The sequence below is a fragment of the Rhincodon typus genome, chromosome 25 (assembly GCF_021869965.1).
Source record: "Rhincodon typus isolate 14 chromosome 25, sRhiTyp1.1, whole genome shotgun sequence".
Taxonomy (NCBI): Eukaryota; Metazoa; Chordata; class Chondrichthyes; order Orectolobiformes; family Rhincodontidae; genus Rhincodon; species Rhincodon typus.
Window position 1 is genome coordinate 10,813,448 of NC_063356.1, and position 26,308 is coordinate 10,839,755.

A 26,308-nucleotide genomic window follows, 5' to 3' on the forward strand; every position below is an offset into this window, starting at 1 on the left:
TAAATCATGCAAGAAAGTCCAAAATATTTCACCTTGTATTTAGAAGTTATTTCGCAATGTTTTACTATTTCACATTTTAATACAATCTGAAAGGCTTTGTGAACTCTCCATTAGAGTTGCTTCTCGATATTTTTACAACTGAGGTTGGAGAGGGCACAGTCTCTCTAGTCCTAATACTGCACAACGCACAGCACAAAATAAAAATACATTTTCCAGTTCCCATGACATCTAATTATCCATATCAGTCAAAGATCAATCAAGTTTCTTAATAAACACAATTGTTGATCTTTTGTGAAATGAAACTTATTCAACAATGATGCAATAATTGGTTAACATTCACAGTCAGTACGACAGAAGTATACATACTTAACTCTCTAAATATCCCCTAACTACAGACACAACATAATCACACGCAAACAGATACACTCACACGCTGCAAAATAGAAAATAAAACAGATTTCTCTGCAAGGGATTGATTCACTGAAAATTAAACACTTTGGCCAAAGAATTATTCGAAGGGAAAAGCTCAGGATGCTTCAGAGTCTGTTGTTCTGATATTCTGGCAAGTGTGATCATGTCATTAATCAGATATGGTTGTCTCAGGATCCTTGCAGCAATGCCATGCTCAAGAAATACAATGTTCGGGTGATTTTTTTAAAATCATTCTTTCAAAAGTACAGTCATGCTACATCATGAACTGATATAGAGATTTGCTGTTAGAAATTAGAGTCATCGAGTCTTACCGCATGGAACCAGACTCTTCGGTCCAACTAGTCCATGTCAACCGTGTTCCAAAACTAAGCTAGACCCACCTGCCTGCATTTGGTCCATATCCCTCCAAACCTTTCCTATTCATTTATTTTTCCAAGCTTCTTTTAAATGTTGTAACTGCAGCTGCATCCAGCACTTCCTCTGGCAGTTAATTCCACACACTAACCACTGTCTGTGTAAAACATTTGCCCCTCATGTCCTTTTTAAATCTTCCTCCTCTCACCTGAAAAATACGCCACCGAGTTTTGACCTCACCACCTCACCACCAATGGATGCTTGCTATTCACCTTATCAATGCCCCTCATGATTTCATAAATCTTTTTCAGGTCACCCCTCAACCTTCTACGCTCCAGTGAAAAAAGTCCCAGCCTATCCAGCCTATTTTTATAACTCAAACCCTCCATTCCCGGCAACATCACGTTAAATCTCTTCCGAACCACCTCCAGGTTAATAATATCCTTCCTATAACAGGCTGACCAGAACGGCATGCAATATTCTCCAGAAGAGGCCTCACCAATATCCTGTACCACCGCAACATTATGTCCTAAATTCTATACTCAAAGGTCTGAGCAATGAAGGTGGTGATATCAGCAGGGCAGTTTTATCTTTGTAAGTTTTCCTCCAAACTAGCTTGTTCCCATCAAGCTTCCCATCATGTCATTTTGTTTTTTGCAGGCTTCCCTCCAATTAAGCCAGATAAAGTGAGCACCTCTTCAAGTCAGTCACTGATCAAAGCAGCCCAGCAAGGTATACAGCAATGCACACCATTATCACCAGTCTTGTTATTACTTGGGAGCCTTATTGGGAGAAATCTCCAATGTCAAATGTGCTATCCATGTCCTATTTTCCAGAAACCACTTTCAGGTGAGACCACAAAACTTAAAATGTTTCGTTTTCACAATACTCGAAAATTTCGAACATCTGAATAACCTTAAATATAAAGCATCTTCATGACAATAAGGTGATATTTTATTCTTTATTAAAATTTGAAAATATTTGTAGTGTTTCCAAAAATTGTATGAATTATTTCTGTAACAAAAGGTAATTAGCTTTTACTTGTATATTCAGGAGTAAGTTGTATGCTTTGCAATTGTCACAAATTACACAATTCAAGAAAATAACTCAATCCTAGTTTGCATTAACCAGCAATAACTACTATAAAAATATGTGTCATTACGCTTTTGAAATATAATATAGTAATTGGTTTAACTCCCATAGATATGTGGAGGCGGGTTTGGGTGCATGTGGAAAGTTCCATCATGGAAATTCCAAATCACAGCCACATTCTGCCTACCACCAACTGTCACCTGGACTGATTGCCTGTGAACTGGGAACTGTCACACAGTTGTCCGATAAGTCATTTAAATTTTCAACTTGACAATTAAATTTTGTTCCAATCAATGATTCAGCTTTTAAGCACCAGCCGACCTATTTCCTAGATTGTGTGGAGACTGCGGCCCTCACCCAGGTATGTGCACAAAGCATCTTCAGTGAACTTAACAGGCTGGGAAACCTTCGACGATGGAGCAGAAGTCATGGCCAGGTAAGAAACTACTGTTCATAGCACTACATATCACAGAGGGTCTCAGTGCATAACAGATGATTACCAACACCTTTTAAAGAACCTACTCCCTGTATGATCATAGGGCCTAAAACTAGCCCATTTGGTTTTCAGCATGGAGAACTTTATGAATGCTTGTATCTTTGCTGTTTTTCGCAGTGCTTCGCCTTGTCCTGCTGCATACCCGAGGTAGGTTACTCAAACCTTTGCATATTCACATTATGGCGGTAACCACCAAATCAACAGAATGTAGTCTCCTAAACAACATTTCCAGTTTTTACAAGTAGTCCTCCCAAGTATCATGGTACACTACCTGGCTACTGCCTGGTTCATCATTCTCTAGAAAGTTGCTGAAGAATTTTTTAGACAGAACAACGTCAATCAGCATTGGAAAAGACCATCTAGTGTGACAAAAGCTAATATTGTTTAATACTAGCTGTTAAACATATTTACTGGTATCACTTTAACAAATCTGTTTTTGTCAGAAATTTGGCATGGTCAACACTATCAATACTATCTGCCAAGTGAGGAATTGGGTGGAACTGTTTTTTCAGAATCCCTACAGTGTGGAAACTGTACCAACAACCTCACACCAACCCTGGAGCATCCCAACCAGACCCATCTCCCTATAACCCACCAAAGCTACACATCCGTGAACATCATGGGCAATTTAGCATGGCCAATCCACCTAGCCTGCACATATTTGGACTGTGGGAGGAAACCAGAGCACCCGAAGGAAACCCACACAGACACAGGGAGAACTTGCCAGCTCCACATAGACAGTCACCTGAGGGTAGAATCGAACCCGGGTCCCTGGCGCTGTGAGCCACCATGCCACCCCAACTGTGCCTTCGTTACTGCATTGACCTTTCTATATTTGATGTAAATCTGTTGAACAATCAGCATTAGGTACGAACAGTACAGTGGAACTCCAGATGCTTTGACTGGATTCAGTTGGATTCTGTGATTATAGAAACATACCAAGCATCATGAAAAGAACTGTTTGAACAGGCAGTAATTGATGTTCAGGTTGCAGATGACTGAGAGCTCAGGGTGTGTACTGATGCAGCTTTTGTTGGCAACAAGAAGTTGATTGGTCTATTGTGACGATGCTGTCACTTTGAAAAGGTTATTTTGTCCTGGGTGTTTTTGAAGAGAAGTTGTAAAGGCAGAGGTGTCAAAGCGGTTAGGAAGTTGTACAATGGAGGGGAATAGCCAGTTCTCCCAGTTCAAGCTTCCTAGTTTTTTATTGGCTATAGCAGTCACAAGATGTCTAAGTACCACAGGGTTGCAAGCTTCAGTAAAGGATTCCTAACTGACTTTCTCTGAAATCTCTCTGGATGTTGTTCCTTCCTGCCTGTAAGAATCTGTGTTTGAATTTACTACTTTGCCAAGGGGTGTGTTAATAGGAAGTTACTATTTTGGAAAAGTTAATTAGTTAAGTATTTGGTTAAGTTTTGCAATAGTTACGCTATTCTAAATTCTGTTTTATTTTGCTCATATTTCAACTGTAGTGTTTAAATAAATTCTGTTTTGCTTAAAGCTGAGTATTTTGACCAGTTGCGTCACACCTGGAGCAGCTACTTCACAATAAAAAAACGTTAGTGTCTGAACTATCTTCTTAGAGTCATAGAGTCACAGAGATATACAGCACGGAAACTGACCCTTCAGTCCAACTCGCCCACGCTGACCAGATACCTTACATAAATCTAGTCCCACTTGCTAGCATTTGGCCCATATCCCTCTAAACCCTTCCTATTTATGTACCCATCCAGATGCCTTTTAAATGTTGTAATTGTGCCAGCCACTCCAATTCCTCTGGCAGCTCATTCCATACACACACCACCCTCTGCATGAAAAACTCGACCCTTAGATCCGTTTTATATATTTCCTCTCTCAGCATAAACCTATGCCCTATAGCTTTGGACTCCCCCACCCTGGGGAAAAGCCCTTGTCTATTTACCTTAACCATGCCCCTTATGAATTTATAAACCTCTATAAGGTCACCCTTCAGCCTCTGATGCTCCAGGGAAAATAGCCCCAGCCTATTCAGCCTCTACCTATAGCTCAAATCCTCCAACCCTGGCAACATCCTCGTAAATCTTTTCTGAACCCTTTCTAGTTTCACAACATCCTTCTGAGAGCAAGGGGACCAGAATTGCATGCAATACTCCAAAAATAGCTGAATCATGTCCTTGCAACTCCTATATTCAATGTGCTGACCAGTAAAGACAAGGGTACCAAAAATATTTTGAGGATGTCTGACCTGGCCCATAACATTATGGACTAGTGACCAGTTGCCAGTAACGCAGATTGTTTTGACCTGCCAAGAATTGTCAGATTGTTTTTCAGGTAACTCAATAGCTTGAGTCTGTGAACAAGTTACAGAGAGAAACAGAAGTGGTCAATTCTTCCCCAGCTTGAGAGGGGTCTCTCTGTTCTCTGCAGTCAAATCTCACTGTATACCAGAAGAAAATCAACTTTTTTTTTTGGCAGCCATTGGCGCAAGCTGTCACTTTTATCTGGTAGAGATATTTCAAGAATGAACAGACCACCTTGTGTCTCTTATCAACCAGTGGAGGCAACAGGAGAACTGAAGCAATATGCTGGCCAGCAGAAGAGTCATAAACATCATCTTGATGACAAAACCCAGGATAAAAACTATGGAACTATCCTTCTAGTTTATCGCCTCAGCCCCCACTACCATATCCGTTTATTTGAAAATAAGCTTGCTTTCAGGTCAATTAAAAGGCTTTCAGCTCTTGTTTAATAGTTATAAACAATTCTGCAAAGACTTTAGGAAGAAGGATACATTGCCAACCCCAGGCGTGTGGTTCGCTCAATCTTGGCTGACATAAGTCGTCCTCGTAATCAGAAAATGGAAAAGAATCATCATCACAGATCATAAGGAATTACATCCTGGGAGTTAGGGTAGTGATGTACAATGATTTGGGTGAATTTTGATTGGACGGTTATATTCCTTTTTTTGAAAAAATATTTCCCTGGTTCAAAGAACAAAAAGAAGAAACAAAAATCAAAGAACAGTACAGAATAGGAACAGGCCTTACTGCACCGACATATGATGCCTTTCTAAACTCCAAACCTTTCGCCTCTTTGTGTATCTGTCAAGTTTCCTCTTAAACATTGCTGTTCTATCAGTTTCTACCGCTCCTCTGGCAGTGCATTCCATGCATTTGTGTAAAATATTTGCCTCTCATATCTCCTTTAACCTTTCCCCCTTTTATCTTAAACCTAAGTCCCATTGTACTTGACATTTCGACCCTGGGATTTTGTAAACTTCTATCAATTTGCCATTCAGCCTCCAATGTTCAAGTGAAAACAAACCACGTTTATTCAATCTCTCCTCATAGCTAATACCCATAAAACAAGGCAACATTGTGGTAACCTTTTGTCTGTACCTTCTCCAAAGACTCCACGTCATTCTAACCACATAGTGTCCAGAACTGTACACAATATTCCAAATGTGCTTTCACTAAAGTTTTATACAGCTGCAACATGACTTCCCAATTTTTAGACTTTATGCTCCAACCAATAAAGACAAGCATGTCATATGCATTCTTGACCACCTGATCCACTTGCATTGCCATTTTTAGGGAACTCTGGACCTGTATGCCGAAATATCCCTGTATGTTAATGCTTCTAAGGGTTCTGCCATTTACCATATTCTTTCCCATTGCATTAAACCTTCCAAAATGCGTCACAGCATGTTTGTCCAGATTGACATCCATCAGCTATTTCTCCAACCAAGTCTCCAGCCTATGCACGTCCTCTGGCAATCTTCCTCACTATCTGCCACTTTGTAATCTTTGTGTCATCTGCAAACAACTTCATCAGACCCTCTGCATTCTCCACCAATCACTTATATACAGACCACAAGCAAAATCGAACCCTGCAGTACACCACTGGTCACAGATCTCCAGTCAGAAAAACACTCTTCCACCTCTGTCTTCCATGACTGAACCAATTCTGTGCTCATTTTAACAGCTCACTGTGGATCCCATATGACTTCACCTTCTGTATCGGCCTGCCATGACAGATCTTGTCAAAGGCCTTGCTAAAGACCCTGTTGACAACATCCACTGTCCTACCCTCATCAAACCTCTTTGCCACTCGCTCAAACAGCTCATGTTTGTCAGACACAAGCAACCTCCACATAAAGCCATGCTTCCAATCATTGAAAAATCCATATTTTTCCCAATGTTTGGAACTCTTGGCCCAAAGAATCTGCCCCAATAATTCCCTTGCCACTGATAAAAAGCTCACCAGCCTGTAATTTCCTGTATTATCCCTGTTTCTCCTCTGAAACAAAGGAACAACATTGGCTATTCTCCTCTTAGACCTCTCCTGTGATGAAACATGATCCAAAATGTTGTACAACGCTCCAGCAATTTCCTCACTCGTCTCCCTCGGTGTTCTGGGACAGATCCCATCAGGTCCTGCAAAATTATCTACCTGAATGCTTTTCAAAACACACAATGCTTTCCGACGACTGAATTCTCCTCACTGAATCTAACTGCCGCTCCAACTAACCGAGGTGGTATGACAGGAGCTGCAATTGAACACTCTTCCTGCAGATGGAGAGAGTAAGAATTGCAGATGCTGAAGTCAGAGATCACATAGCGTGGAGCTGGACGACACAGCAGGCCAGGCAGCATCAGATTTCTGACGTACAGTCCCGACCCGAAGTGTCAACTTTCCTGCGCCTCTGATGCAGCCTGGCCTGCTGTGTTCACCCAGCTCCATACTGTGTTATCATTAATTCAATTTGCTGTCTAATAATGTGTGAGAAAGCATCTACAAACATAATAAGGAACGCTATAGTTGACCAAAGAATCCTTCCAGATGGTCAAAGAGGAACTGGTGAACCTCAATTTGAAGCAGGAAGTGACAGTTAGAAATGGGTGTCAACTGATTCAAACACAGCCCTCCCGACAGACAATATCGGAACAGCGAAAATTTACCCAACAGAAACATCCGAAGCAATGGAAGCAATTGTGTTTTTCATTCTTATCTCTGTATCAAGTAAGTTTCCTTTAAGACTAGAATCTTTAATATGAATAAAATGTACTTTGGTAATCAGAGCTGAGAAAGGCCAGAAATGTTTACTCACACAGTCATCAATCAGATTGTTGAGATGAGTTAATGCAAAGTCACTGACAAGTTCTCTAGAAAGTTGTTACTGTGGTTGTGATCAGTCTGCTTCTCCAGCATCGCCAGCCTGGTTTTGCCTGGTTTGCTTCTTTCTGTGGGACCCCATTGCACCCGAATGTTTCTGTCCTGTCTGAAAGGAGAGTTCCTTGTCAGTGCAAACACAGTAAAACATACTGCAAGCTTTTTTAGAGACAAAAAAGTTCCAGATGCTGGAATCCAAGGTAGACAAAGAGGAAGCTGGGAGAACACAACAGGCCAGGTAACATCTGGAGGAAAGGAGCAATAAATGTTTCAGATATTACCCTTCAGGGGGATCCAATTGTGTTTGTCACTTATATAAACAATTTGGAAGGAGGGTTAATCCCAAAAGGTTGACTGCCCCTTTCACCCAGATGCTGCCTGTCCTGCCGTGTTCTTCCAGCCTCCTCTTTGTCTACCTTAAACTGCAAGCTTTTCTTTAAAGTAGCACCTAAAACCACCCAAAGTGCTTCAGGGAAGGGAGGGGTATAGTGCAATGGTGTTGTTCATCAATGTGTCATCCAAAGGCTCAGGCTCAAATCACACAATGGTGGATGGAGACATTTGAACTTTACAAATCTGAGCTATGGATATAAGCTGGATATGCTGGGACTCTTTTCCACTGGAACGTAGGAGGTTGAGGGGTGACCTTATCAAGGTTTATAAAATCATGAAAGGCATAGATAAGATGAATAACAATGGTCATTTCCCTCAGGTGGTGGCATTCAAAACGAGGGGGGCCATATTTTTAAGTGAGAGGTGAAAGATTTAAAAAGGACATGAGGAGTAAATTTTTTTGCACAGAGAGTGGTCCGTGTGTGGAATGATTCGCCAGAGAAAAAGTGGCGTATGCAGGATCAGTTATGACACTTAAAAGACATTTGGATGAGCACATGAATAGGAAAGGTTTGGAGGAATATGAGCTAAATACAGGCTACTGGCATTAATTTAGTTTGGGTACATGGTCGGCGTGGAAGAGTTGGAATGAAGGGTTTGTCGCTTGCTGCATGATGCTATGACTCGATGAAACTATAAAGCAACTTCAATCAAAGTCACTGATTATCTCCATGTAAACAAACTACTTAATGTTAGTAAGGATAGGATGCCAGTGTATGGCCCATCAATCCACAGTCTCACTTGCTGAGGAAATGTGACAACAGCCTCCAACAAGGTCAACTGCCTGTCTTCTTTCACAAGGAATAATTGATTGGAGGAACAATTAAACAAGTCAATATTTTTGTGAAAGCCATTGACAAGGCAGGAGCTGTATTTTCCATTGGCAACTTGAGCAAGTGCTCGGTGGATTCAGCAAACAGGCATGTGTGGCCAGAAGCTTCCATTTGCCAGGCCTACCCCAACACCCACAATTTTCTGTGCACTTAGAAATGGGCAGACTGAGAAACAAGTGAGAAGGATTGAAGGAATTCACCTCGAGTGAGCTTCGTTCTTCTTCTCAATACCAAGGATCAGTGTAAATGGAGAAGATACATCAATCATATCATCAACAATCTTCCCATAAAGCACTGACATGGAGAATCTGGCCCAAAAGGTAATCACTCGCTCACTTTTCAACACTGTTGGAGTAAAACCTGGATTTCCACAATAATGTGGGTGACAGCTTCGGTGAATGTCACTCAGTATGAGGAAATCTCAGTATTGAAAAGCTGACATTTCTTCAGAAGTAAAGAAGAAGGGACCCGACCCAAAACTTCAGCTTTCCCGGTCCTCTGACGCTGCCTGGCCTGCTGTGTTCATCCAGCTCCGCACTGTGTTATCTCTGACTCTAGCATCGGCAGTTCTTACTATCTCTGTGTTGAAAATCTAGTTTGACATCTAAATATAAGGGAGGTTGCTACAACAATGAAACAGGAGTTCTTATTTGATTAAATATTCTGTTTCCTGACTCTCACACAGATATTAATAATCGTTCATTGTTATATCACAATAGATTCACGTCAATTAACTGGGCCCGGGGACGTTCGTGGAGAAGTAGGAGGATCAGTCACTGCCGAGTGCGAATATGATCAGAGCTACGAGGAAAATGAGAAATACTGGTGTAAAGGTTATCATTACATCACTTGTTCTGTTATTGTTTCGACTGATAACCCACAAAGTGGAAGAGTATCAATGACTGATGACAAAAAACACAGCATATTGTCAGTAACCATGGACAAACTGATGAAGAGTGATGAAGGACGATACTGGTGTGTTATAGAAAACACTTTCCAAAATGAGAAGGTTTCATTCAAATTAGAAGTTTTTGAAGGTAAGATGATTGTGTATTTCTACTTTGTCTGCTTTGCCCGAAATGAAACATTTGAAATCAGAGATACCCTCAGTTCTGCTCTGATAGTGACCCTGTGACAAATCCTGAGCTCCCCACAGGGGTGGACACTCATATACTCAAGTGCCCAAATCCTGGGAATACTGAATTCCCAGAGCAAGATCCTTCCACTCCATTAGGAAAGAAAGAGGGGAAACAGATTGGGAAAACCTTTCCCAAATGGAAAGCTTAAGCAGGCAGCTGCTCTGTTCATGGCCAAAATGTTTTCACTTCACGTTTTGACCAGCTGCCAGGACTGAACCAGGACCGTACCCCAAGGCAATCAGCTGGAGACCTCACCAAGGGAATGGGCACTAGGAGACAGTCAGACTATGTGCTACACAGCCCCTAACCCCCTGTAGCTCACCAGCCTTTCCTCCCGTTTCCCCATGGTCCCAATGTGGAGACCGGCTCAGACATTACCCTCGTAACAGTTCAGCACACGGCAGAACCTTGGGTGGCATTTTGCCAGAGAAGGCCGTTTACTTGCCGGTCATTGTCTAATTGAGAAGGATAGTACCATGGATAGAGATGGCCATTGGTGAGGCTACAAGGAGGGTCGGAATATACAATCCAAGCCTGAAACATCCTCAATAGCAAGGTCAACCATTGCTGCTGAGATGTGGTGGGGGCTGCGGGAGCCCCATGTGTCTCGGACTGACTGTGTAATGGAGTGTCCACTGAAGGCTCAGGTGTTAATCTTGATGGGTTCCCAACTCAACAGTTCACCCTCCTGATGTCATTTGATTTCATATGGATTGTGATCTCCCAAATCTGGGCAAGTTATTGGTTTAATTAGCTATTGGCTGCTCAGGATCCTGCTGCTAGTATTATCCCACGGCAATGGGAAATTATTGGTCTTCCGTACCATCACCTTGCCTGTGATTTTCCAAACTCTCCACCTCCCAGCCCAACTCCAGAAGACTGGTAACATCAAACCCATTGTTACTGTGCAGCTTCCTGTAGTATTACTCTCTGATTCATTTATATTTTTCATATCATTGATTTTAAGTTTGAGTTTTGCTTTTACTTTGACTTTTGGACAGTCCTGTGAAGTTATTCCAGGAAGCTGGTTGTGCAGACCAATGCTCCTGAGAAGGGAAGGATGTAGTGAATCTAGATTATCTTAGAGTAAAGAGTTGATGTTTGTCCCAGACCAGTAGCATTGGACTAAAACCCTCAAGAGGTTATGTAAAGCTGAGTACTTTTGAACTCCCGTATCTAATAGCTCCAGGAAGAATCTATCTGCATAGAGATAGTGACTCTAGCAGGAGTACGGTGTATGTGGTGTTTTGATGACTGCACAAGATGTGCTTTTATACTGGAAGAATGCTGTTACTTTCCTGTTCAATTTGAAACGAATAAGGTTATACTGTTACTGTGTGCTGTAATACGTTTCAATTTGTTTTGTAAGCTGATAGTTTGGTCTATTCTACTTTATCTTCATTTAGTTTGTTAATAAAATTCTACTTTATAGTTTCAACCAATTCTGCACCATTATGTGCAGATGTGCTTTGAGTACTGTACAAAAGCTGTCGTTTCTACTATCAATTTAAACAGGAAATTCTTGGAATTCATGGTGTTAAACTTTTGCTGCATGCTTTAACATCTTTGTATTATAAGCCGATAGTTTTGTTTATTCTACTTTATCTTCATTTAGTTTGTTAATAACATTCTACTTTATAGTTAAAACAAGATCTGCTGCATTATGTGTATCTGTTTCAGTTAGTGAATACGTCGTTACACTCAAACAGAACAAAATCCATGAAGCCAGATTTCTGTCTGGGATCTGACCTGTCCTTTAAAAACATGAAGTGGATTCAGAACACTGCCCCATTGCCAGTCAATCACTTTGTGAGCAAATTGTCAACTCACTCACACAGGAATGGCTAAAACCAGAGACATTGATGCATCTAGTGCTGTAATCTCTCAGCTCACACTCAGTTTGTGTGTATTTTGTTGCAGTTGCTTCTGATTTTATCCAATTGTATAATAGTCTAACACTGGTAATGCAATCATTTCCTTTAACCCCAGAATGATCTAGTCATTTGCAACAAAAGCAATATAATGTGGAAAGATAGTGTTGAAGAAATGATTAACTATGACTTTTAAGTGGTTCCATTGAGGGGAGTGAACTCACTGGGGAACATAACTTCAACCATATTCAACAAGTCGCTCCTTTATAGGGCCTACATGGAGCTCGACACTGGGACCAACCAGCAGCGTAGCAGGAACTACTCAGTCTCATGGTACAACGGATCTAACCACATCCTCCGCCACCTTCAGCTCACCCAGGTTCGTCTCTGAAACATTGAAATCTATGCAGTACATCTTTACCATGATATGAACGTATCATCTTTAAAATGCTCAGGGAAAGGCTAATACAATCTGCAGTAAAACTCAGGTCATCAAGCACGCAGTAGAATAAAGTGGGGGTGCAAAATCAAAAACACAGAAAAGCCAGTGGTTAGTGATTGAGCTGGAAGACAGATGGGTTGACATAGGTATCCTTATTATCCTACTGTCATAAGAAGATTGAAAGCTGCCTGCTGGGCCACTTGATGAGTTATCACTTTTTTTTGATTCAACCCAGGAATTTGTGGAAAATTAGGGAAAAAATTGCAGGGCACCTTGCAGTCATATTTGCATCATCTATAACTATGAGTGAGATGCCTGAGGACTGGAGAATAGCTAATCTTGTGCCTTTGTTTAAGAAGGGATGTAAGGAGCAATCTGGGAACCACAGACCTATGAGCCTGACTTTGGTGGCGGCTAAGTTGTTGGAAGCGATTCTGAAAGATAGCATTTGTATGCATTTGGGGAGTCAAGGAATGATTAGGGATAATCAACACGGTTTTGTGCAAGGAAAATGGTTTCTCAAAAACTTGATTGAGATTTTTGAGTAAATACCAAAGAAGACTGAAGGGTAGAGCAGTAGACATTGTTTACTTGGACTTTAATAAAGCCTTTAACAAGGTTCCACATGGTAGACTAATGAGTAAAATTAGATCATATGGGATTCAGGGTAAACTTGCCAATTGGATACAAAATTGGTTTAACAGCAGGAGACAGAGTGATGGTGGAGGGTTGTTTTTCGGACTGGAGGACTGTGACCAGCGGTGTTCCAAAAGGATCAGTGCTGGGACCCCTTTTATTTGTCATTTATATAAATGATTTAGATGAGAATATTGGAAGCATGGTTAGTAAGTTTGTGGTTGACACCAAGGTTAGTGGCATGGTGGACAGTGAAGAAGGTAATCAAAGATTACTAAGAGATCTTGATCAATTCGATCAATGGGCTGAAGAGTGACAAATGGATTTTAATTCAGATAAATGCAAGATATTGCATTTGGTAAAACAAATAAGGGCGGTGCTTATACAATTAAAAGTAAGGCCTTGGGTAGTGTTGTAGAACAGAGAGACCAAGGGATTCAGGCGCATAATTCTTTGAAGTTTGCATCACATATAGAAAGGGTAGTTAAGAAGTATTTAGTATGCTTGCCTTCTTTTCTCAGATCTTTGAATATAAGACTTAGAATGTAATGTTGATGCTTCACAGGACGTTGGTGAGGCATTTTCTGGTGTGTTATATCCAGTTCTGGCCTCTCTGTTATAGGAAGGACATTATTAAGCTGGAGAGGGTTCAGAAGAGATTTACCAGATTATTACTGGGAATGGAAGATTTGAGTTGTAAGGAGAGGCTGGATAGACTGGGACGTTTTCACTGAAGCATAGGAGGTTGAGGGGTGACCTTATAGATGTTTATAAAATCATAAGGGGTATAGAGAAAGTGAATAGCAGGTGTCTTTTCCCTAAGGCGGGGTATTTCAAGACCAGGGGGCATATTTTTAAGGCGAGAAGAAAGATTTAAAAAAGACACGAGGGGCAACTTTTTTACGCAGAGTGTGGTTTGTGTGTGGAGTAAGCTTCCAGGGGAAGTGATGGATGCAGGTACAGTTACAAAGTTTAAAAGACCTCTTGATAAGTGCATGAATAAGAAATGTTTTGAGGGATATGGGCCAGGAGTAGGCAGGTGGGGCTAGTTCAGTTTGGATTATGGTCGGCATGGATTGGTTGGACTGAAGTGACTGTTTCCACGCTGTATGACTCTATGGCTAGACAATATGTTGTTACCAATTTACATTTAGCTAATGGAGTCATAGAGAAACAGACCCTTCAGTCCAACCTGTCCATGCCGACCCTAATCCCAAACGAAACTAGTCCCACCTGCCTGTTCTTGGCATATATCCCTGCAAACCTTTCCTATTCATTTACTTATCCAAATGTCTTCCCTGGCTGAGCTTTAAGGGACTGGTTTTAACTCCAGCTCAGTTCAGCTGCTCAGGGCCATATAGTAAAGCCCTATGTGTTCTTTAATGATCAACAGATCACCCATATAGTGGGTCACTGCACTGTCTCTTAAACTTCATGTAAATTTCCCATTGAATATTTGAAATAGTAATTGTATCAAGGTATATATCGAGTTGCAGTAACTTTATCGTCCTAAATTTAGAAACAATTATTCCCAGACTTGGTGGATTGAAAGGGCGTTTTTAATATCAGAGACACAAGTCTCTGATCGCAGTCAAATGGTCTGCCTGTTCAACACCAGGCCTCTGAAAGGCAAAGCCTTTAATCCAAATTTAATGCCTGTAAATTTCTAAAGCCACACGGATAGCAATATTGAACGCATATGTTGAAATTGAAAGAGGTAGTAAGAACTGCAGATGCTGGAGTCAGAGATAACACAGCAGGCCAGGCAGCATCTGGAGGAAAGGAGCAGTCAACATTTCAGGTATTACCCTTCTTCCGGATTGGATATGGGGGTAGGGGGAGCTGCAGATAAAGAGAGGTGGGGAAAGGGTGGAGGTGGAATGGTGGTGATAAGTGGACACTGGTGGGAGGTACGGCATGGTTGGTCGATGGGGGGGTGAATCCAGTTGGTGGCTGGAAGGGAGGGTCAGAAGATGGAATGGATGGGAGGAGGTGAGGCTGGAAGGGGAGGCAGAGGATGGGTGGAAAGGTTATTTGAAATTGAAGAACTCAATGTTGAGTCCTCCAGGCTGTAGGGTGCCCAGGCAGAAGATAAGGTGTTGTTCTTCAAATTTGCGTTCCAACTCACTGCGACACTGGAGGAGGCCGAGGATGGATGTGTCGGAGGGGGAATGGGGAGGGGAGTTGAAATGGACAGTGACCGGGAGGTTAAGTTGGCCGTTACAAGCCAGGCAGAGATGCTCGGTGAAACGATCACCTCGTCCATGTTTGGTCTCACAGACGTAGAGAAGACCACATCGGGAGCACCGGATGTAATAGACTAGGTTGGAGGAGATGCAGATGAAGCTCTGTCTCACCTGGAAGGACTGTTTACAGCCTTGAATGGAGGTGGTCTGTGGGCAGGTGTTGCATCTTTTACGGTTACAGGGGAAGGTACCGGGTTGGAGTGGTTAGTGGGGAATGTGGCGAGAACTAAGGAGTGGTGAAGGGAATGGTCCTTGTAGAAGGCAGAGAGGGGTGGGGAGTGGAAGATGTTCCAGGTGGTGGGGTCTAATTAGAGTTGGCAGAAGTGTTTGAGGATGATATGTTGGATGCAGAGGCTGGTGGGGAGGAAAGTGAAGACAAGGGGTCCCTATCTTTAATAAGTCTATTAACCTTTATTAAGGTTGCCCGTGGGCACTCACATGGGCCCCAGCTAAGCCTGCCTGTTTGTCGGTTATATCAAACAGTCCCTCTTCAGTATGTACACTGGTATTGTTCCCCAGCTCTTCCACCGTTACATCGATGATTGCATCGGTGCTGCATCCTGCACTCAGGCTGAACTGGAGCAGTTCATCGACTTCGCTAACAACTTCCACCCTGCCCTCAAATTCACTTGGTCTATCTCAGACACCTCCCTCCCCTTTCTTGACCTCTCCGTTTCCATTTCTGGCAACAGCTTGCGTACCAACATTTTCTATAAACCCACAGACACCCATAGCTACCTAGATCACGCCTCCTCCCACCCTGTATACTTCAAATAGTCCATCCCGTTTTCCCAATTCCTCCGTTTCCATCGCATCTGCTCTGACAAGGAGATGTTCCACTCTCAAGCATCCCAGATGTCTGCCTTTTTCAAACAACGCTCTTCACCCTATCTGTAATCCATACAGTCCTCCACCACACCACCTCCATTCCCCACTCCACAGCTCTTAACCACAGCACCCCCCTTGTCTTCACTTTCCACCCCACCAGCCTCCGCATCCAACGTGTCATCCTAAAACACTTCCGCCAACTCCAATTAGACCCCACCACCTGGAACATCTTCCACTCCCCACCCATCTCTGCCTACCGCAAGGACCATTCCCTTCGCCACTCCTTAGTTCGCACCACAATCCAACCCACCCAGTACCTTCCCCTGTAACCGTAAAAGCTGCAACACCTGCCCACAGACCACCTCCCTCACCTCCATTCAAGGCCCTAAACAGTCCTTCCAGGTGAGTCAGAGCTTCGCCTGCATCTCCTCCAACCCTAGTCTATTGCATCCGGTGCTCCTGATGTGGTCTTCTCTACATTGGTGGGATCAAATGTACACTAGGTGGTCATTTCGCTGAGCATCTCTGCCTGGCCCGCAAAAGCCGACATAACCTCCTGGTCACCGCCCATTTCAGCTCCCCGTCCCTCTCCCCATCTGACATTTCCATCCTCGGCCTCCTCTAGCGTCGCAGTGACTCGATGCAAATATGAAGAACAACACTTTATCTTCTGCCTGGGTACCCTACAGCTTGAAGGACTCAACATTGAATTCTCCAATTTCAAATAAGCTTCCCACTCATCTCCTGCCTCCCCTTCCAGCCCCACCTCCTCCCTTCCATTCCACTTACTGACCCTCCCTTCCAGCCACCGACCGGATTCATGCCTCCCATCGACCAACCAGGCAGTACCTACCACCAGTGTCCACCTATCACCACCATTCCACCTCCACCCTTTCCCCCTCTCTCTTTATCTGTAGCTCCCCCTACCCCCACATCCAGTCCTGAAGAAGGATAATACCCGAAACGTTGACTGCCCGGCCTGCTGTGTTCTTCCAGCCTCCTGTTTGTCTATCAAGGGTTTGAAAGACCTACTCCTGCTCCTGGTTAACAAGCATTTAACCTGTTTGTACGAAATTCCTATTTTAACAAAAGCATGCATTTGCTTTTGCAAAACATTTGTTAACAAAACAGGAAAAGATATTTAGTGAGAACATGCTTACTGCTCATGTAATCATTCTTGCACCATATAATAAATGTCATAGAATTCCCTTAAATGTTGATAATAACGAATGGATGCTTACTCCTTATTCTATTTAGTGCTGCAGATATGGTAATGATAAAATGTGTTTCTCATTATGCTCCATGCATCTTGATTGTATTTTGCAGTGAAGAAAATTTCCCATTGAATCTTATGGCCTCATGGCAAATTATTCTAGTCGTCGTGGTACTGATCATCAGCGTTCTGCTCACTGCTGCTGTTATTCTTTATGTAAAATTAAAACAGCAGAAGAAAAGTGGTACGTTCAGTCCAGCAGAAAATCTAAAAATTTTGTTTAAAACATCCATGAAAATGAATTTGCATTTCTTTATTTAAAAACAGCAAAGTTACATTTTGAGGCCAGAGATTGCTGCTTCCTGACGGACCTGTGCCATTCCCTGCATCACCATTTAAACCGGGATGTTGCAGTTCTGTGTAAACGCAAGGGAATGAAACTCAAAGGTCAGGCAACATAGGCAATTAGCATTATTAGCAAAATGCAAAATGCCTGTTTCACAAATAGAAGCCAGAATTGGTACCCCAAAATTATTTATAAAGTTTGTAAAGCTTGGAGTTTAGACGGATGAGGGGGGAATCGAATTGAAACTTTCAGAATACTGAATGGCCTGGACAAAGTGGATGTTGGGAAGATGCTTCCATTGGTAGGAGAGTTTAGGGCCCGAGGGCACAGCCTTAGAGTAAAGGGAAGACCTTTTAGAACGGAGATAAGGAGAAACTACTTCAGCTAGAGAGTGGTGAATCTATGGAATTCACTGCCACAGAAGACTGGGGAGGCCAGGTCATTGAGTACATTGAAGACTGAAATAGATAGATAGGCTCTTGATTATCAAGGGTTATGGGGAGAAAGCAGGAGAATGGGGTTGAGGAACTTATCAGCCATGATTGAATGGCGGAGCAGACTCGATGGGCCAAATAGCCTAATTTCTGCTCCTACGTCTTATGGTCTTAAAGTGGGGAAATCAAATGTCCTATCACTGTAATCTCGGCTAATATAGGTGTTCTTGTCTGGAGCAGCAAATTGATCTCAGTGGTTCAAGGATATTACAAGGAAAGCATACATTGGCATAGTAGCAGAGGACAGGATTGGGCCTTCGGTTCTGAGGAAGGGTCACCGAACCCGAAACATTAACACTGCTTTTTTACTTCACGGATGCTGCCAGACCTGCTGAGCTTTTCCAGCAACTTTGTTTTTGGGCCTTCCTCTGATGCCTTCAACAACTGAATTATTTGATTTGATTTGATTTTTTTGAATTATTGTAGTAACATATACCTAAGTACAGTGAAAAGCTTTGTTTTGCGAGAAGTATAGGCAGATCATAGCAAACAAGGACATACAGAGCATAGGGTGCTTAGACAGAGAGAGGCATACAAGGTTATGGTTGCATTGGAGGTGCACAAAGCAAGATCAACATTAGCAAGATCGACTATTATTTGAAGTTAGAGAAGTCCATTCAGCAGTCTAATTACAGCAGGGACAAAGCTGTTCTTTAACTTGTTGGTACGTGTGTTCAAGCTTTTGTATCTTCTGCCTGACAGAAGAGATTGTAAGAGAGCATTACCGGGATGGGATGGGTCTTTGATGATGTTGGCAGCCTTTCCACAACAACAAGTGTAAATGAAGTCCATGGATGGGAATTCGGCTAACTGTACATTCAGTGCCAGAAACTGAGTATTTGAGCCAGATATTGAAGGCAGCTGGGATAAGAGAAGTGGCATGTCAGAAATAGTCAACAATCAACAGAAGACAAAGGAAATTGGTGAGCAAATTAACAAATGAGAATGTCTGCCTAACAGAAGAAGGAAAATCAGCTATTCACAAATAAAAATAGTTGGGCTACTTCCAACAACATTTTACCTTTGACTGTTACCAGCGAGGAAACCATAACATTTGTTTTACATTGTTTTAATTCAAAAGATGATCTGGATTTTATAGACTGTAGTGAAGTGATGACATCACTGCTGACATTCAAAAACGCTGCCCAGATTTCATTATCCCATTGCTAATTTCATTCTGATACCAACTCTTCAGGTTATCCAGTATCTGGTATCCATGATTCTATCACGCAGCCTAAAAAATTTGAAGGTTTCTCACAGATGGCAAAAGATGTATTTTATCATTTACTTTCTATAATTTTATAGAAAAAAAGACTTGGACATGTGCATGTGATTAAGTCACAACCTGAAAGTTGATAAAAAGTAGTATTTTAAAAGTCTATGGACTCTTTAAAATAGAATACAGAAAGTTGACATTCCATAAATATAAAATTGTTCATTCAGGGCTAGACAGATTGATCAACAATAGTTATTTAATGTGCTGTTAAAAATTCCTCTTTCATAAAGGCATAATTTTTCAAGATATTTATCGTGATTAATTGTATGAGATATGAAAACTGGCATCAATCAGTGTTGTCTAATTGATTTCCATTTATCAGGACCTCAATAGCGCACCCTGTGGAAGAACAGATTATAAGCGGCACGGTGCCTTACAGCGCCAGGGACCCGAGTTCGATTCCACCCTCAGGCAACTGTCTGTGTGGAGTTTGCACATTCTCCCCGTGTCTGCGTGGGTTTGCTCCGGTTTCCTCCCACAGTCCAAAAATGTGCAGGGTAGGTGGATTGGCCATGCTAAATTTTTGCCCATAGTGCCCAGGGACATTTAGGTTAGGTGGGTTAGACATGGGAAATTAGGGGAATGGGCCTGGGTTGGATGTTCTTCAGAGGGACGGTGTGGATTTGTTGGGCTGAATGGCCTGTTTCCACACTGTAGGGATTCTATGATCTTCTATGATCTATGATTATCATTACGAACAACTTTATAAATTTCCACGTTTAACATATATGTGCAGATAATAGAGGCTGCTGTCATTTTCACACAGCAATGTTGATGGCTTCACCGAAATAACAACTGAATACTATAGGCCCATACAAGGAGCTTTAAGGGCAGTGCAAACTATCAAAGCTGACAGAGAAGCAGGGAGAGAGGGAGATGGACAATGAGACTTTGCACGAGTATTACTAATGTCTCACAAGTGACTAATTAATGAATCAATTACAATACATTTGAAATCAATGAATTCTGTAACTGAACACAACCTCCTGATGGTATGATAAGAAACTATAATTCTTTAAGCTACCTTTCAGAGGAATAAAATCTCTACAGAGCATGGTAGCTGGTGAAACATAAATTCAGTTAGTTAACAAACTGGAATTGAAACTTGGATTGTTGTAAAAATGTATCTAGTCACTGATGTCCTTTGGGTCTGGCTTATATGTGTCCTCCAGAGTGGCCAGGTAAACCATACAGTTCAATGCATTGTCAGCAACACCCAAGTCTAGTGAGGAAAGAAAATGTAAAATACTCCTATTATAATTTTATTTTTCAGTCACAGTTGAACAGAATACTCCTGGCTTTGGTAGTCTTGCTTCCTCTGTCACGGTAAGAAGATTCTATGTCAAGCTCACATGGTGACAAAAGGTCCAAGGAGACAGTTGATAACTCTGATTGGATACAGCATGGCATGACAATATGACTATATGACACTCGCGCACGTGACCACTGATCACATCATGTTTAATTGCAAACATTACTGCATTTACTTCATAAAGGTCGGGTCACCTGGAGTTGCTGCTGTATGAGCCACTGTCTCACAGAGAGAACTAAAAGGTCACAAGTGTACTGGTGGTAAGGGCATGGAAACATAGGGGTCAAAGATGAAGAAGCAATTTGTGGAGGGGGAATCCAAGTGGGAGGACCTGTTGTTTCAACATTAGCTAGAAGCGAATCATTGGAGAAGTATTGGTAACTCATATTAATGTTCTGATGAAGAGTCATCTGGACTCGAAACTTAGCTTGCTTTCTCTCCGTGGATGCTGCCTGGCCCACTGTGATCTCCGATAACAAGGTCTAGAGCTGGATGAACACAGTAGGCCAAGCAGCATCAGAGGAGCGGGAAGGCTGACATTTCGGGCCTAGACCCTTCTGCAGAAAAAGTGATCTCCAGCATTTTTTCTGTTCTCAGTTAATGCTAGTAACATTCAGATTCCCCTTGTAAGTGAAAGCCATAGAATAATCATTGATAGTCTTAAAATAATTGGTATTAATAGGTGTGACACCATAATATCTTGGCTATGACTAGTCATAATCCTTCAACCCACTAATATTCACCCTGAAACCACAGATGGATTCCTGTTGTTGAAAAAGATGCAGTCAGGCTCCCACTTTTAACAGACATGCTCTGTCCCATAGGAACATAGGAACCCTGGAACAGGAGTAGCCTATTCAGCCCATCAGTTTCTCCTACCATTCAATACAATCATGGCTGATCAAACTTTTCAATGTCTTGTCTGTATAGCCCTACATGTTGTTGGTAATCAGAAATCTATCAATCTCTACCTTAAACATTGTCAAATATTAAGCTTCCACAGCCCCATGTTGTAGAGAATTCCAAAGGGTAAAAACCCTCTGAGTAAAATCATTTCACCTCGTCTTGGACCTAAATGGATTTCTCCTTATTTTTAATTTGTTTCCCCTGGTTTTGGACTGCCAGGCCAGGGGAAACATTTTACCTGCATCTACTCAATCTATCCATTTAAGTATTTTATCAGTTTCAAAGAGATAATATCTCATTCTTTGAAACTTTTGGGAATATGGACACAGTATGCCCGATCTCTCCTCACAGGACATTCCTGCCATCCCAGAAACAAATCCAGTGAACTGTCACTGCACTTCCTTTATAGAGTTAAGGAGAGGAAAATGGCACACAGTACTCTGGGTGTATTTCAACCAAGCTGCTATACAATTGAATTAAGACTTCACTACTCCTGTACTCAAATCCTCTTGCAATAAAGGCTAACATTTGATTAGCCTTTCTAATAAATTGCTGTAGTCTTCCTGGAACTTGGTTCAGTTTTTTTGGCTCCTTGTCAAGGTATCAAGTCTGAACTGTACATGTCAGTCGGAGCTGACCTTTAGTTAGGCTTCACATATCAAAACCAACAGGCTCAAATTCACCTGAAGTGAGCAGAGAGATTGCATATGCGAAAAGAGGGTCAGCACAATCCTCACAGGATTGCCAAGGTATCAGGTTTATTCAAGAGGTTCCATAAATGCAGCATGGAGCAGCTAGAGCAGAGCAGTATCTGCGCATCTCCCGGCCATCTGCACTCCCACAGACACCCAGGACTGGGTGTGAGCAATTAGCCATCATGAAGGAGCCAGTGACTTCTGAGTTTATTTATTTGGAATCTTAGAATTTTGCAATACAGAGGGAGGCCATTGGGCCCATTTGTCTGTACCAGCTCCTGGAAGAGCTATCCAGCTAGTCCCATTTTCCAGCCATATCTCTGCAGCCCTCTGAATTCATCACTTTCAAACATATATCCAGTATATATAGTGAATGCACATTCCTGGGAGCCAATAAATGGCCTCCTTATTTGCTGAGTTTAGGGTGATTAGTCTGTCACTTAGTCTGTAGAGGGACACCCCTCAATAAGGTACAGCCTTGTTGATTTTTCTGTCCACAAGCACATGCAGGGTTTCTTCTGAGGCCCCAGTGGTGGAGATTGACTGATTGTCCAGGGCCTCATCTTCTGCTGAACCTGTTGAACAAGGATCACGTTGACGTTAGTAGTTCAAAGCCTACCATGTGATCGATGCAGTGAAAGATACAGGTGCCATGAGAAACGGATTCTTGAACCAGGGTTGTAAGAAGTGAAAACTATCATTGATTTGGTGCAGGAGACAAAGTCCAGGGAGGGGAGGGAGTTGGGGGTGCATGCGTCAGTTTACAATAAAATCTGTGAGTGGAATTTATCCCTGTTCTGTGGTGAATTTGATGGTGGGGAGGGCACTTAACCATGAAGGAGAGTGGGAGGTGGGGACTCTGCCATCTTCCTGCCTCCCCTCCTTGATGAAATCCATGGTAGTCAGGCCCAAGGTTGACCCCATCACCAGGTGAGGCCGCTCTCAGGGTTTAAGCCAACAATGGGCCACGCGTGGTTCTTTCAGGCCCCCAGAGAGTACCCTCAGTTAAAGACAATCAGTGTCTTTTTGAGGACCTGATATTGGGCAGTGGGAGAAGGGCAGCTGAGACCCACTGCACACCCACACTCTGCATTGCACCCCTTCCTCGCCATAGCTCCAAGTCCTGTTCTCCATGAACCTTCGCTCTCTAGTTGCCTGGGTGCAATGACCTTACTGGACCTGGTGTGTCATACCAGCAGCGGCCACCACCTCCCAGGTGACGCTGCTGTTCACAGGAGCTGCCAGTCCACGATGACTCTCCAAATAAGTACCTGAGTGGTACTTAATGATTTTTCTGAAGAAGGGTCTCGACCCGAAACATCAGCTTTCCTGCTCCTCTGATGCTGCTTGGCCTGCTGTGTTCATCCAGCTCTACACCGTGTTATCTCAGATTCTCCAGCATCGGCAGTTCCTACTATCTCAGTACTTAATGCAGCTGGCTTTGCCTAAAAGACAGGTGGGGCGGGCCCTCTTGTGGTGCAGTGGTAATGCCCCTACCCCTAGGCCAGAGGGCTAAGTCAAGTCCCCAACCTGCCCCAGAGTTGTGTAATAACATCTCTGAGCAGCTTGATTAGAAACACAGATTAAATAGGGGGTGGCCTAGCTGGCTAATTAGCCTTTGGGCAAGACCCCTGTCTCCACATTTAAATACCCCCCTAGGATCTGATTAACATTGTGCCATTATTGCATTAACAGTTTTCCTTTTGTCTTGGTTTCCTCAGGAGGATACAACTGTGATGTATTCCACTGTGAAAAAGGTACCCAAAGCTAACTTGGAAAGTACTTACGTTAACCTGCAGGATCTTCAATGTCAAGGAACAGCTAAAGACCAAAGTTCTTCAGACTCTGTAGAATATTCCACAATTCTCTTCAGATCATAATGAAATAATCCAAAAGAGGAGACACGTGTGCTTTCTCCAGGCAATGCCAACAATATGTCGTAACTTTGATTTCAAAGGAGCCCCACTATACAATTTCTCAACAAGTTCCTGCATATGAACTTAGCATTGTTTTAAAGCAATTTTTTGATAGATCTATTGAGTCATTCTGTTGAGACATTACAGCATTGGACCTCAACACAGACTTGACTTCATTATTTCCCTTGCTTTTAAAATATGCCATTATCATCTAAAACAAATACATCTTGCAGGCATAAAACACAAACATTCTCTTGCAAAGAGTCAGCCTGACTTGAGGCTTTGTTTGAAGTATGCTTGGCCGTGTCAGTTAAGAGGCTGTAGATATTCTGACACTGTTTTCTTCTGTTAATGAAGAGTTTCCCTGTCTATTTTAAAAGTGCTCTCATTTCCTTATACTTTTGTTAAGTTTGATGCTTGAAGTGTGGCAGCTAGCAAACAGAAACATTTAAAGACATGAGACGTATAGTTTTATTCTTTTATAAGTTGTAGCTTTGGTGGAAATTATTTGACCACATCTGTTTTGCTTCATAGATGTGTAAATAAGTTATCTATAGAATTACAAATAAATACCAATACTGACTGCAAATGTGAAACCAGATATAAAGTATTGACACAAAAATAATTGTCTACTTCTGTGCACATCATATGGGAGGTATTTCCCATTAACCTCTTCAAATATGTTATTATATACCTCTGGAACAGATGTGACTTGAACCTGAACCTCTTGGTTCAAAGATATGGGCATTACTATTTTGCTACAAGAATCTTCATACTACAAATCTCAGCTCCAACAGATGAGCTATCGAAGGGGAGTCACCACAAGTCTATTTTAGTGTTGGGTCTTCTACAATATTAGATAAGAAACTCACCCAATAGCCTTTATTGTCACATGCACTCGAGCGAATGCAGTGAAATGTTTGTAATGTCGCCTATTTGGTGCTATCTTACATACAGGGTACCTAGGTACAGATAGTTTAATGTTACAGAGTTGAAAGAGTAAAAAAAAGACTAGCATGGGAATACAAAGTTTAAAAAGTGCAGAATGAAAATAAAAGGTATCTTTAAAGTACTCAATTTATCCTCCTTTTCACTGAGTCCATCCCCACCAATCTTCAGAACATGAGGCCTCGCTGCATCCATGTGCTGTCCTTCCTCCCGGACTCGTCCCCCCGGCCGGCCTGGGCTCAATCTGCTCCCGCTCCGGGCCCCAATCCCCAACTTGGATCCCAGCTCAGCCCGTTCTCGCCCTGCTCCCGCTCCGCGCCCCAATCCCCAACTCGGATCCCAGCTCAGCCCATGCTCGCCCTGCTCCCGCTCTGGGCTCCGGCCGCGACTCGCTTCCAGGACTCGCCTCCCTGGTCCGCCCAGGCTTGGTCTGCTCCCACTTCAGGCTCTGGCTGTGACTCACTTCCCATGCTGACCTGGTCTCTGACTCATCTCCCGCTCTGGGCTGGACTCGGACTTGCTTCCATTCTCCATTCCCTCCAGGTAAGGTCATTTAAGAAGTTAAAAGTTGTTGGGGGAGGGTGAGGAGAAATCTGCAGAAAACGAGAAAAAAAGGAAAGGAAAAGGAACGAGCAGGCAGAGGAGTTCCAGCTATAGTAGGAACTGCAGATGCTGGAGAATCTGAGATAACAAGGTGTAGAGCTGGATGAACACAGCAGGCCAAGCAGCATGAGAGGAGCAGGAAAGCTGACGTTTCGGGCCTAGACCCTTCTTCAGAAATGGGGGAGGGGAAGGGGATTCTGAAATAAATAGGGAGAGAGGGGGAGGCGGATAGAAGATGGATAGAGGAGAAGATAGGTGGAGAGGAAACAGACAGGTCAAAGAGGCGGGGATGGAGCCAGTAAAGGTGAGTGTAGGTGGGGAGGTAGGGAGGAGATAGGTCAGTCCAGGGAGGACGGACAGGTCAAGGGGGCAGGATGAGGTCAGTAGTGAGGAGATGGGGGTGGGGTTTGAGGTGGGAGGAGGGGATAAGTGGGAGGAAGGACAGGTTAGGGATGCGGGAACGAGCTGGACTGGTTTTGGGATGCGATAGGGGGAGGGGAGATTTTGAAGCTTGTGAAGTCCACATTGATACCATTGGGCTGCAGGGTTCCCAAGCGGAATATGAGTTGCTGTTCCTGCAACCTTCGGGTGGCATCGTTGTGGCACTGTAGGAGGCCCAGGATGGACATGTCGTCTGTGGAATGGGAGGGGGAGTTGAAATGGTTCGCGGCTGGGAGGTGCAGTTG

General features: G+C 42.8%; 1 protein-coding gene across 1 annotated transcript in view; it reads left to right on the forward strand.

Moving 5' to 3' along the window:
• The window catches only part of LOC125486037, a 69,507-nt gene extending 44,030 nt beyond the window's left edge, over positions 1–25,477 (forward strand). The window contains exons 8-16 of the mRNA XM_048611813.1: positions 1,447–1,518; positions 2,492–2,521; positions 7,277–7,375; positions 9,471–9,788; positions 12,032–12,140; positions 17,240–17,370; positions 20,516–20,568; positions 23,877–23,934; positions 25,191–25,477. Coding sequence (XP_048467770.1) covers positions 1,447–1,518; positions 2,492–2,521; positions 7,277–7,375; positions 9,471–9,788; positions 12,032–12,140; positions 17,240–17,370; positions 20,516–20,568; positions 23,877–23,934; positions 25,191–25,477 — 1,157 coding nt within the window. The remainder of the gene's footprint in view (positions 1–1,446; positions 1,519–2,491; positions 2,522–7,276; positions 7,376–9,470; positions 9,789–12,031; positions 12,141–17,239; positions 17,371–20,515; positions 20,569–23,876; positions 23,935–25,190) is intronic.
• Positions 25,478–26,308: the final 831 nt, after the last annotated feature.